The sequence below is a fragment of the Bactrocera neohumeralis genome, chromosome 6, assembly GCF_024586455.1.
Source record: "Bactrocera neohumeralis isolate Rockhampton chromosome 6, APGP_CSIRO_Bneo_wtdbg2-racon-allhic-juicebox.fasta_v2, whole genome shotgun sequence".
Lineage (NCBI taxonomy): Eukaryota > Metazoa > Arthropoda > Insecta > Diptera > Tephritidae > Bactrocera > Bactrocera neohumeralis.
This window is the reverse complement of record NC_065923.1, coordinates 5,350,809-5,365,380: the sequence shown is the minus strand read 5'-3', so window position 1 is coordinate 5,365,380 and position 14,572 is coordinate 5,350,809. Positions and strand designations below refer to the sequence as shown.

Here is a 14,572-nt window from a genome sequence, read left to right as displayed (position 1 = left end):
GAACATAATATCCTCAATTTGTTCTTTCACAAAAATTTCAGAATAGACAAAATCAGACGACAAGCACGTCTCTCTCCACAGAACATCAATCCTTTCAGCTTCGTTCATTCATCAATAATATACGAGTCAATCAATGAAGCTTTCGCAAATTATAGATGTTCAGCGGCGCCATTGTTCATAAGTAGAAAAAAAATGACGTTTGAAATTCATTAAAATATCTGCGGGTAATCCACATATGTACATATGTATGTATTGGTGCTTAAAAGTAAACACATTTTAATTGCTTTTAATTAGTGCGCGTTTGGAAAATTTAATTTATTCATTTTATTATTATGCGGCGTTAGGCATTTGAAGTCCCTTTACAGCCGAAGTAAATAGTGATAACGGTAGAATAGTAGACTTCGTATATTTCTTTTGCAGTAATTGCAAACGAGCTGAAATCGGAATTTAAATACAAATGCAAATAGATGAGCAAGTAATTAAGAGCAGCCTATGAAACAATTTACATTATGACAAAAAAGCACCCGGGAATTATAATGAAATTCCTCTGATAAATGATATTTCAAAAAAAATTATTTTTCTAAGTTGGTAGGTTTGTCCTTAATTACTTTACCAAATATGAGCGCGATCTGGCGACCAGTTTGTTTACAGCAGCTGCTTAAGTCCGTACACCTCAGTAATGTGTTGCGATTTTTACAATGGATAAAAATATCGAACAAGATACAAATTTTGTTGCGAATGTTGGAAAAGGCTTACGGGGATTCTGTTTTATCAAAAACACAGGCCCACGAGTGTTGCAAAGCCTTACAAGACGGTCGAGAGATTGTTGAAGACATGCCTCGTTGTGGAAGACCTTCGACCTTTTCAACTGATAAAAATATTAAAAAAGTAAAGGATATGGTGCTTGAAAAGCTTCAAGCAAGCCTTAGCGACATGACAAGAGAGCTCGACATCTCTTGCGAGTCCGTTCGAATGATTTTGGTGGATATTTTGGATATGAAAAGCGTTTTTGATCGACTCATCCTGATAAAATACCAAATAGATCAACCACCTTATTCTCCAGATTTGACTCCGTGTGATTTTTCTTGTTCACCAAACTGAAATTGCCGCTCCATAGAACCTGTTTTCAGTCGATCGAAGAGGTAACACAAAATTCGCTGAAGAAGCTGGAAGCCATCCCAAAAAGTGCGTATGAAAAGTGTTTCGAGGACTGGAAAAGTCGTTGGCATAAGTATATTTTATCTGGTGAGGATTACGTCGAAAACAACAAAATAAATATTGCTGAATAATTATATATTTTGCATTTTATTTACAATTTATTATCAGTTTATTGAGACATACAGTTAGATTTTGGAATGTGGGGAGAAGTAGCAGATGTAGATGGTCTTTATATCATATTAATCATACAGGCGATAAATTGGGCTTAAACTCAGTTAAACACCTCATTTCAATAAAAAAAATCCCTTCGAATCGAAAACAGAATCAAAGTCCTTATTCTAACGATAAAAGGTTCAACTTCTTCGAATAACTGAGAACGATATTCAAATATCTATGAAACGACCGGGTTTCTTGAAATACAAAATATCGTCGAATCGCCATTTCTCTGTTCGCTAGTCTCTTATAAAAGAATTGTTATGTAAAAGCTATAACAAAGTTATCAAGTTGTTCATTAAAAGGGTACAACCGCTATTATCAATTTTCTTAAGCTTTGTTTTACACATTTTAGACCAGCTTAACTGCGAATGGCTCTTATGACAAATTATTCTGGAAATGGAAATACAAAATTTTATGAGTTAAGTCTTACGTTCTGAAAGACTTGACATAAATTATAGTTGTTTATAGAAAATGCAAGGCTCAAAACTAAGAGATTACTAAATTGTTTGGTTGCTATGAAGTTCTTCATCAAAGAAAGGAGGGCAACAAAATAGCGCATGCGTCGGAAGACAAGCTGGCACAAGATGACAATTTAAGTGCTGCCAGATTATTTGTTTGATACACTACTCTCCAACGCTTGGCGAAATAACTCCGTTTCCGATGACCTTGCTGAATTTTTCTCCTTAAACGCTTATCGTTAATAGCTAGATCGGAGTTAAAGTGAACAAGTTGCATTACCGATTCGGCCGAAATCAACTAAAAAACTTGACATGCAGTTATGTTGAAACCAAAGGTCGTTGAAATCCACCTTTTTAATACCAATTTCAATATGGCAGAGATATTTTCAAAAAAAAGTATAAAGTGCCATCAAAGTGTTTCAAAGAAAATAGGAACTGGCATCGTTGCTCCTGTTTTCTTGGAAACCATCGCTGTAATTGTGAAATTGATATTGAAGAAACGAATTTCAGACACCTTTGGTTTCAACAAAACTCCAAGACCCTTTTGGTCTTCCCATTCCTAATTGAATGAGAATGTAAAAAATGTAATTTGTAACATGTCACTTATCAAGACATCGATTATATGTGCTATGCGCGAACTGAGCTTTCGGTTGCATATTTAGCAACCTAATCTCTCGACATTATGACCCATTAAACCACTCTGGACGTTACTTATCGCCCGATTAGTGCTTAATCCATCATTAATTCAAAGTAGACTCGAAGCAAAATGTTGAAATTATCGTGTATGTTCCAGCTACTTGCACTAACGGCTGCCTCCAGTGAGCCATTTCACCTACTCTTTTATCTACTGCTTGAACGAATGACCTTTGTATTTTGAGAAATGCATAATTTGTGTTGAAAAATGTTGGTCTTGCCTTCAGATAGCATTTATGATACCTCAAATTTAATAAATGTGATCTTTTGTTAACTCCTTCCGTTTTATCATAATTAAGCCAGTTGCAGCCACCTCTCTCTAGATGTAATATTTCAAACAACTTGCCGTTATGTTGAGTGGTTGAGTGGTTCGAAAAGATCTGCTTAACAAGCTGTCTGGCCTACACAGGTGAGAAGTGTGTACAAACAAAGATGTCTACCTATATAGCCATATAACAGTTAGAATAGCACTCAGGCGTATCTTCAGACTGTGGGATTAGGTGATAGACGTGAGTTTACTGTTGAGCTTTAGCCCAAAGCAAACTACTCAAATATACACACACACACCCTTATTACGGCTGCAAGCCAGTACAATCGCATATACACGTTTGTATTTAAATATGTTTTCCACAGATCCGTGTGTTTGCCTCACACGGTACCTAGGCTGCTTCGAAGAAACCCCACAATCAGTTGTTCGCCACGCGCGGTACCAAGCAAACACGCGAGCGCTGCCACTTCACCTTTAACTACTGCAAATGAACACTTAACGGACAGCAGTGCATGTGTGTGATTCTACTGTGAAAATAGCGCAAAGTGAAAGTGTGGCAAAAATAAGACAAAACCGATAAATCCCTTAAGGATACAATAAAAATGTCAACAGATAATCTCATCTCAATGGAGCAAACCCGCAGCGTTGATCCGCCACGCGCTGACTACACGACGAACGGGAAAATATTCCCCAACAGCAACAACAACAACACCATCCACATGGATGCTGCTGAGCAAATTGAGTTGCAGGATGTTGTTGGAGTACCGAGCAACGGCAATAATAAGCACAGCAATGATAACGGGCGCGCCAGGAGCAGCAGTGTGAATGGCCATAGCGGCGCCGAGGGTAGTCCTGGCGCGAGTGGCGCGGGCAGTCGGATTGCCATCACCGACATCTCCACCACGCCGCCGCGCACCGCATCCACGCGCAACAGTTCAGAGCGCAGTCTGCCACTGCGCAGCTACAGCAAGTGGTCGCCCACGGAGCAGGGTGCCACGTTGGTGTGGCGCGACTTGTGCGTCTACACGACGGGCGAGCCGAATGGCGCGAGCGGTGGCGGCAGTTTGCACAAAATGAAGCGCATCATTAACAACTCGACAGGTGCGGTGCAGCCTGGCAATCTGATGGCGCTAATGGGTTCCAGGTGGGTGGACATGTGTATACGCCAGTGTAACGGTACTGTTTGTGCGAGTTAAGTGAGCGCGCGCGTGTGTGTGTGTGTTTTGGTTTGTGCAGCGCGCAATGAAGGACTCTTAACTTGTCACTGGCGATTCGCACCTTCATCAAGATTGCTTTTTGCGGCTTTTCGGCGAGCGAAGCGTGCGCTTTATTCACCTATGGCCTAGCATGGCGTGTGTGAACAGCAGAAAATAATTTTAATTTTCATGAAAATGGAAAAGTTCTAAAACTTGATAATCCTTGAAATTTGAGTTTTTGCTTTTGCTATCTCTGATCGCACACAGCCACTCTCATTACACACTGAGTGTGTGAATGTGTGAGATAAGCGTATTTGATAATCTAACTGGTTAGCCCTGAGATGTTTTCGCTGTTTGTTTGTTTTGCATCGAATTCCTCTAGACGGTCGTATTAGATTATGTAGAGTCAGTGAAGTGAAGAAATCAGCTTGCGCTTATGTTGATAAGCGTTTTGCTTGTAATTAAATGCAAAAGCAAATAGATTTGCAAATGCTGAAAGAAAAAGTGCAAATAAAAGATATTTAGTGTAAAGTAAGTTTAAAGTGATCCCCTCACATTCCTCTTAACGTGTATCGTTGGAACAGTAGTCGAAAGTGCTTCACTGTTTGCAGAGATTTTAAAAAAATTTTAGGTTTATGAATATATTCTTAAAATGTTCTTTTATGAATTCATTATTTCGAAGATCTGAAGTTTTACAAATACTCCGGAATCGGTATTTTGGAGTTTCAAGAAAGAAAAAGTCTCATTCCGACCGATTTTGTCTCTTTCAAACTAAAGGAACCAAAAAGGACATTATATATATTATTCTTCTTCATTGGTGTAAACACCGCTTACGCGATTATGGTCGAGTTTACAACAGCTCACTAGAATGTTCTTCCTTTTCGCTGCTTGGCGCCAATTGGAGATTCCAGGTGTAGTCAGGTCCTTCTCTACCTGGTCTTTTCCACGCAGTGGAGGTCTTCCTTTTTCTCTGCTTCCCTCTGCGTCAAATACTCTCAGAGCTGGGACGTTTTCATCGATTCTAATCATCATCGATTTCAATCATCTAACCAGCGTAGCCGCTATATCTTAATTCGCTGAAGTAAGTATGTCGATGTCGTCATATATCTCGTACAGCTCATCGTTCGGTCAACTGCGGTATTCACCGTTGCCAATGCGCAAAGGACCATAAATCTTTCGCAGAACTTTTCTCTCGAAAACTTGTAATGACGACTCATCATATGTTGTCATCGTTCATTCCTCTGCACCATATAGCAGGACGGGAATACTGAGTGACTTATAGATTTTGGTCTTTTTTCGTCGAGAGAGGACTTTACTTCCCAATTGCCTACCCAGTTCGAAGTAGCACCTGTTGGCAAGAGTTATTCTACGTTGGATTTCATCATTGATGTTGGCGTTAATGCTGGTTTCAAGATAGATGAAATTATCTACGACTTCGACTGACAACAGTGACGTGGGAGCCTAGTCGAGAGTGCGACGACTGTTTGTTTGATGACAGCAGAGATTTCGTCTTTCCTTCGTTCACTACCAGACGCATTTGCTTCGCTTCTTTATCCATTCTGGAGAAAGCAGAACTAACGGCGTGGTTGTTAAGGCCAATGATATCAATATCATCGGCGTACGCCAGCAGCTGTACACTCTTATAAAAGATTGTGCCTTCTCAATTCAGCTCTGCAGTTCGAATTATTTTATCCAGGAGGAAATCGAAGAAGTCGCACGTCTGGAGTCGCCTTGACTGAAACGTCATTTGATATCGAACGGCTGGGAGAGGTCTTTCTTGATCTTGACGGAGCTTTTGGTATTGCTAAACGTCAGTTTACGCAGCCGTATTAGTTTTGAGGGGATACCAAATCCAGACATCGCGGTATAAAGGCAGCTCCTTTTCGTGCTGTCAAAAGCAGCCTTGAAATCAACGAAGAGGTGTGTGTCGATCCTGTTTTCACTGGTCTTTTCCAAGATTTGGCGCATGATAAATATCTGGTCAGTTGTTGATTTTCCAGACTTATCCAGGACATAATCTATGCTCGTAATAAAATGGAGCAATAAAGAACTCTTACACGAGTGTTCGTATTTTAATTTAACGCTTGGCCTTACTTATTATTCATAATTTCTAATAGACAAATTACTTTAACTGAATGGCTTGACTTGCCAAGGATCAAATTTGACTCGGACTGGTCCAAAATTTAGAAACACTACTTAAAAAATGTTGTGTTGGGATAGGATTTCAAGATCTGGATCGCCTGAACATATTTTCATTAATGTTTGGGGTACGGAGCGTGTTAATGTGACACCTCAATACATACATAAATATACATATGTGACCTGGTCTACGAAAAGGGGGCTTAGGTGTCAAAAAAAAGGACAACAATTAATGAGATAACGAGAAACTGACGATAATTTTTAACAGCTTTTCCCAGAAAACTAGTTTTCGCACGTTAGCCCCCTTTTCGTAGACCAGGTCATATATATATAGAGAGAGAAACATTTCGCGTCGCTGGCAAAGAACTGCCAAACAAACATAAATTGCCAAAAAAAGATCACATGAACGCCACACGAACATAAAAAAGATCGTACCAATCTCGAAAACGAATTTTTATCGTTTAAACTATTACATAATCTAATTACCATAATGAATTAGTCAATTACATTTAAAATAATTTACAACTAATGGCAAATACATATAAAAATGTATAAAATTCTGCTGTACCGTTAACCGTTACTGCCGCTTTCTGTAAGAGAGTTTCTTGAGTTCGCGCAATTTCCCTCGTCTTCTCTTTTGGCTTTGCTTTCGTTGCACAAAATGCGGTCAAGTTTCGAATTACATCTGCACTACTTATTTATAGGGCTTCTGGTTAAGCAGCAAAAGAGTTGGTGATCAAACAAGAAGTCATTGGCTTTTTTACCGGAAAATAACTGTAATGATTTCGAGAATAGTAAATGCAATTATGGTGAAGTTTTACAGCGCTAAAGATTGAAATCTCCAATACATTTAGCGCGGAATAAGTCGAGGCGAATTTGTACCCATGAATTTTGTCAGAAATTAGGGAATTTTTTATGAAACAAAGTTTGTAATACAACTGCAATTTGAGGGTAAAGAAATATATTATGGATATGGCCAAAGCGATTAGTTTTTTACTTAACATGGACAGGACGTTAGGGTCGGAATAAGTCACCGCATCCTGATTCAAAAAAGCGTGCATGGTTTGAACTGCCTCTTAAAAGGTGACATCAAATATAGATTGCATAAACCCACAGTATAACGAGCCGTCCGCATTTTGCTCTCATCCTACGTCTCCTTTAGAAAGAAGTATTAAACGTCTAAGCCATGCTAGGAAACGTTCACACATTCAGTCTGAGTTAAATGAAGATAATTCTCTAAATGCCACAAACATAAGCTATTTTTTATTTATGCTCTAACATAAGAGATAACGGTTGTGATAAGCACTAAAAGCAGTTGAAAGCAACATAAAAATTAATTACCTGAAAACGTGAGTGATGCCAATGAACAGCGAACGAGTGCGCAAGCATGCAAATAAACTCGAACAACAGTTAGATAGTGAATATGCAACGCCTCTGTGGATGTACCGAAAAAGCCATGCAGCACGAGTGTAATTGTTGTGAAGTGCTCTTCAATGGCGAACGCCTCCCAGTGGGGCAAATGTTCATGCAAATAAATAAAATTGTTTCTTATTTACTTTTTGCATTCTACGATACGTCAGTGAATATATAAGAATGTGTGTGTATGGGTGTGAGTGTGTAGAGAGATTTACGCTTGCAGGTCAATGTATTCTAAGTTTTTTATCTTTTTTTATTTTTTTCTATTTACACACTTGTGTGTGCACATTTAAATGGTAACTCACATTCTTCTCTAATTACAAAAATGCAATATATATGTAAATGTGAAATATAATTTACTTACATTGACAGTGGCTCTGGTAAGACGACACTGATGTCAACACTCGCCTTCCGTCAGCCAGGTTAGTAAATAAATATGCAACACATAGATAAAATTTATACATATACATATGTATATACGTACATTGTGAAATGTTCATGCATATGTCAAAATAATTATTTTCATTAAGGGTGTCCTTTTTGGTAGTTCTGTTTAGATAGGCCAGATTTAATAAGAATAATAATTAAGTTTCTAAGTCCGAGATCACATTTAATGATATTCTTTTAATCAACCTTTCAGAAGTTATGATAAAATGGGGTTTCCATATATTACGATAAAGGGTGATCTATTTCGAGTTTCCCTAAGTTTTAAAGGAAAACCCACAAAAACTTCAAATTTAATGGGGAATGTTTATTATTATTCGAAAGAACATTCTTTGGCATTTATTTTTTGAAAATTATCTCCTTCAAATGTTGGCCGCGGCTACGTCTCAGATGTTCCATCCGTTGACTTCAATTTTCGATGACTCATTCGAGCGTTTCGACTGATAACTGGTGAATGACACGTTTGATGTTTTGCTTTAAGACCTAAAACGAAGCGGGATTGCTCGCATGACTTTCCATGTGATATTACATGATCTTGGTGGCCAATCGACCGGCCCAAAGCGTGAAATTATTTGCTCACCGAAGTATTATCTTAATAAATTCATTGATTGATGCGAAATGTGGGATCTGGCGCCATCTTGTGGAAACCAAATGTTGCTGAGGTCACGAGCATCAATTTCAGGCATCAAATAGTCTGTTATCATGGTCGCTTTTGACCGGCATCATTTTTGAAGAAATATGTACCGATGATTCCACCGGTCCACAAACCACACCAAACCGCTGTTTTCTTCTGGACGGAATGGCATCTCTTGAATCTCGTTAGGTTGCTCTTCGTCCCAAATGCGTCAATTTCGCTTGTTTACATACCCATTGAACCAGAAATGGGCCTCATCGCTTGACACAATTTGACTGAAAACGTCGAATCTTTTTGGAACTTTTCAAGAGCCCATAGAGTTAAGAGATGTCGCTTGGGAAGGACGGTCGACTTCAGTTCTTGCACAACCTGTATTTTGTATGCTTTAAATTTAAGATCTCGGAGAATGGTCGAAACTCAACTCAAACTCTTTCCATCAGATCAATGGCACTTTAAAGTATGCATAATTAATGTATATAGATCTTTAAAAAAGGACACCCCTAACGTTCGACCTTAACATTAGACTCATTCAACTAACGCTGTGTATCTTGTATGTCCATGAATATGCCTAAGATAACACTGATATGGCTTATTTCCGTTTGCATTGAACTTTATCTCACGCACGCTATCTTTAGCCGGCACTATTGTTCAGGGTGATATCTTGATAAACGGCCGTCGCATTGGCCCATTTATGCATCGTATCAGCGGCTACGTATATCAGGATGATTTATTTATCGACACTTTAACCGTACTGGAGCACATGACGTTCATGGTGAGTACACATAGTTTAAATTTATTTAGATTTCCGCTTTACTTATTGTTATCCCTACTTCATGCAGGCGCATCTCCGCTTGGATCGTCGTGTGAGTCGTCGCGAACGCAAGGAAATTATAAACGATCTGTTGGAGCGCACCGGTCTTCTATCCGTCGCACACACGCGCATCGGCTCCGGCGATGACAAGAAAATGTTGTCAGGTGGAGAGCGCAAGCGGCTGGCGTTCGCTGTCGAGCTGCTTAACGATCCGGTCATCTTGTTCTGTGACGAGCCCACCACCGGTCTAGATTCGTTTAGCGCTCAACAATTGGTGCAAACACTTTACGATCTGGCCAAAAAAGGCACCACCATATTGTGCACCATACATCAGCCCTCCAGTCAGCTCTTCGACATGTTCAACAATGTGCTACTCTTGGCCGATGGGCGTGTGGCCTTCACTGGTTCGCCACAAAATGCGCTCAACTTTTTCGCTGAGAACGGTTATCACTGTCCGGAGGCTTATAATCCGGCGGACTTCTTGATTGGCGTGTTGGCCACGGATCCGGGTTATGAGCAGGCCTCTCAACGTTCAGCGCAGCATTTGTGCGATATGTTTGCCGTCAGCGGCGCGGCTAAACAACGCGATATGCTGGTTAATCTGGAGATTCATATGGCGCAGACGGGTGACTATCCCTTCGACGTGGAGGTAGATACTTTTCGTTCGGCTGCTTGGTACAAGAAGTTCCATATGATTTGGTATCGCGCTTCGTTGTCGTTGATGCGTGATCCGACGGTGCAACGTATGCGATTTTTCCAAAAAATGGCTATGGCCGTTATTATAGGCGCATGTTTTGCCGGCACTATAACGGTCTCACAGCTGGGTGTGCAGGCCGTACAGGGCGCACTGTTCGTGATGATTTCCGAAAATACCTATCATCCGATGTATTCCGTTTTGAATGTCTTCCCACAGGGTTTCCCACTATTTCTACGCGAAACACGTTCTGGAATGTATTCGACGGCACAATACTATGTGGCCAATATACTGGCGATGGTAAGTGTCAGCCTGCCTTCTAAAATAGGTCTTACTTTTTAGAAGAAGCCTTACAAGAATGTGAACTTAATAATACAGAGAACTCATATTTAGTGAATTGACCACCATTCTATCCATTCTAGCTACCTGGGATGATAATTGAGCCATTGCTGTTCGTTATAATCTGCTATTGGATAACCGGTTTGCGTGCCACATTCTTCGCCTTCAGCATAACGGCCATATCAATCGTTCTGGTTATGAATGTTGCAACAGCCTGCGGCTGCTTCTTTTCCACAGCGTTCAATTCAGTTCCTTTGGCCATGGCTTATTTGGTGCCCGTCGATTACATTTTCATGATAACATCCGGAATTTTCATTAAAATTAGGTGAGTTGCTGTCATTGCCCAACATGCTCTCTTGTCACACGCACACACATACATTTATTTGGGTTATATACCCGTATGCAAATAAATATTTAATGAGACGTGTGTGTACATATGTTTGCGGTTAACTTGCAGCACTTTGCCAATGGCGTTTTATTGGACACAATTCCTGTCATGGATGTTATATGCAAATGAAGCGATGACGATTGCACAATGGTCCGGCGTCCAAAACATCAGTGAGTATGAATGTGCATATTAAAAAAAGTTTATTTTTAAATTAACACCAATAATGCTTGAGCGTATTCATATTTGCACTGAGTTATTTGCATCATATTTGCGCGACCTACATTTACATACTTTTTTTGCTTAGTAATAGGGTGTGTGTATATATTTTAAGAACTTTTCGTTTTTTTAATATAAATATATGGAGTTACGAAAAAGAGAGAACGGATAATTTATATTAACAAAGTTTTAAAAATAAAAAACAATATTTAAAAATACTAAGTTTAAATGTGAAACCAAAATATTACGACGCTCTCAACCAACTTCTTATTTGTAAGAATAATTGGACTTTTAGTGCTACACTATTTGGATTAGTAGAACCTTGAAAGTTAATTAAAAACTTCATAAAACAAGAAAAAAGTTAACGTAACAGTTCCAACGAAGCTCTAATAACCTTGACAGTGGCATTTCTTATAGCATAAAAGGGTATAAAAACATCTTTTTCTTAAAAGATTAGTTTATATGGCAGCTATATCCAAGGCAACAGGACAATAGTCCATGCCAAATATCAAGAAAATATCTTGTCAAAAAAAGTAGATACAAAGACTTGAATTTTACCGATCGCATTGTATGACAGCTATATGTTATAGTGGTCCGTTATCGGCGGTTTCGAATAATGAGCAGTTTTTTGAAAAAAAGAACGATGAATGACAGAACTTGGCTTACGTCTTTTGTGGCCAATGACCCCTCTGTTTACATTTAGCCAAACCCATATTCATTTCACTTAGCCAAGTCCACAACCTTAGTATGCATTTTGTGGTCAGTGAACTATTTGCTTACATTTTATGGGTCAATGACCTTTTTGTTTACATTTAGACAATACCTCAACCTTTGTTTATATTTTGCTAAGTTAACAACGTTTTTTTACGTTTGGGATCGCTTTTGTTTCCATTTTGTGAGGACAATATCCCCTTTGTTTACATTTAGCCAAGCCCACAACTCTTGTTTACATATATACCAACTCTATTCATATTCAACGCTAAACCACATAATTTTTAAGAATTTTTTATATTAGATATATGGGAGATAAGGGTAGTTTTAACCCACTACTTTGCACATTACCTTACACATTATTTACAAAAAAGATGCTCTCTGAGTTTCATTATGATACCTCAGATAACATATAAAGAGTAGTGTCAACCAAATCTTTGAAAATCGTACTATTCTGAATTTGGATGAAATTGGTTGAGTAGGCGCGTAGATATGGCTTTTTTACCTAAAGTTGAACTTTGCCTCGCTCCTTGTCCAATTTTGATGCCGGCTTCTATTAAGCCCCCGTGTACCCTTTTTGAGTGTTATATTGTATGTCCCTGAAACACTCATACCGCATTTTTATAGCTTTCAACAAAACCGTTATATAAGGAGTGGGTGGGATTATTATCATATTTTCACACTGTCGTAAGAGGTTCAAAATTATTTGTCTGTGCAAATTTAGCTACACATTTCAGCTCGAATGGTTAGGGTGTTTGAAAATTAACGCAAGATAGGAAATATATAGAAACACACATCGGGTAATTGGCCCCCATGGCTTTCCATTTAGCCAAGTCCATACACGTCCACACTAATTTGTCAAAATTTTCCATAACTATTCTGCATAAAAGTTGTTGAATTTCATTGATCCTCTTTTATAGCAGCTTGGATGTGGGCCTGTTGTAATATATCTTTGATTTTCAATAACCCCCAAAAAATATATATGTACATATATATTTATGTTAAATCACCTCATTGGTCCGTTATGTCTTCAGACCACAATGACATGTTGTGGTGCATTTCGAACTGCGCTTATTTATGCATTTGATGCAATTTTCTAACGCATAGCGCTTTATTTTTATTAAGCCTAAACTGACAGCTGCTGACTTGTGTTTGTAGGTTTTTGGGTTGTTACGTTCTACATTTAACTTACTAGTGGGTGGTGCCACGCCCACTTTTTTAAGTGTTTTAGCCCAGAGGTAGCTCTCAGTAATGCAATTCGTTGCATCAAATTACAGTTTCATGACTTATTTGCGGCTTAATATGGCAATTTATGGATTTTCAATTGGTCCGATTACCGGCACCCTCAGGTTGCCAAGGAACATGTGCACAAAGTTTTGTCATGATATCTTAAGTTGTAATCAAGTTACTGCTTATTCAGATAGATGGACGGCCGCATTCAATTGCTGATTGTATTAATTTTGTTTTAATATTTTCCTAACTGACTTTATAAAAAGCACGCCACCCTAATAATATTAACTTTCATCTATACTTACACTACAGGTTGAATAAAATTTAAGTTTTGCATCAAAACCTTACATATACCGAGAGTTTATCGTAAATCTATTTGAAGTGTATTTCATTTATAACTGAAATATTACTACGCACTTCGTTAATTCCTACTTTAAACCAAATTTTCTATTTATTTAATGCTTTCCATATTTTCATGTTTCACTAACCTAAATTTTGCCCTCTCTCTTTCCTCACTTCACGTCTTCTGCACCTTATATAAAAGTCTTGTTTACCTGCGTCCATAATTTCACCTTAAATTACATTAATTTCAACGTGTTGGCTGGCTGAAGTTCATGTATTTTTTCTTTGCTTTACCATATATTCGGCGCGAAGTTCTACCTTTTCTGCCTAACATTCCCTCAGTCACCACTGGCCTACTTAGCTGCGCTTGTAACGGCCATTGGCTCGGCGTATTTTTGCCAATTTAAAATTTACTTAAGCTGCTTCGCCTTATTTGCATATAAGCGTTCCCACTCCCACAATTCTACCGCACTTTCACTAAGACCCGTAGCGCCAGCGCCCCTACATTTTTTAATGGTAATTAATTTCCTGTTTCATATTTTTTTTGGTTTCTCTCATTCCACGAATGTTTTCTTAACCTATTTTGCAGCCTGCTTCGAGGAGAGCGAGAACCTGCCGTGCTTCCACACCGGCCAGGATGTGCTGGACAAATACAGTTTTAATGAGTCGAACCTCTACCGAAATTTGCTGGCGATTGTGGCTATTTACTTTGGCTTCCACATTTTGGGCTACTACTGTCTGTGGCGTCGTGCTAAGAAGATTTAAGATTTAATGGAGTGTCAACCGTCGAAAGCTGCGTCGTTGCGTCGCCGCGGGGCAAAGCTGAACGCAAGACTTTTTGATGTGGGCGCGTGGATTTTTATCTGCGTGTGTTTTGTTAAATGAACTTCATCCCTTCTATTTTATTATTTAGCAATCACATATTTACTACAATAATACTTTTATATTTACATTATGCGCGAGAACTGCCTCCAATATGCTTATTTAAATGAGATTTATTGCCATTAAAGGTGTGTTTTATCTTCCTTACACATTTATGGTTTGGCGGTTTTATTTGAATTCACTTTGTGAAGTTCATGAAGAGGGTAAAACTAATTTGCAAATTATGAAGATGAATAAACAAAACTTTGAACTCACGTTTAAATAAATTTGGGTTTTATTATCTCAAACGATGGTACTGGAAGCAATTTAATAAGAAATTTCCATAAAACTAATGAAT

General features: G+C 38.6%; 1 protein-coding gene across 1 annotated transcript; it reads left to right on the top strand.

Annotated features, from left to right (window-relative positions):
* Positions 1–3,205: 3,205 nt before the first annotated feature.
* Positions 3,206–14,390, top strand: LOC126763052 (protein scarlet). Its single transcript, XM_050480230.1, has 7 exons — positions 3,206–3,937; positions 7,917–7,966; positions 9,258–9,394; positions 9,462–10,427; positions 10,550–10,791; positions 10,924–11,024; positions 13,943–14,390. Exons 1-7 carry the CDS (start codon positions 3,396–3,398, stop codon positions 14,116–14,118), a joined length of 2,214 nt encoding a protein of 737 aa, XP_050336187.1. The 5' UTR covers positions 3,206–3,395; the 3' UTR covers positions 14,119–14,390.
* Positions 14,391–14,572: the final 182 nt, after the last annotated feature.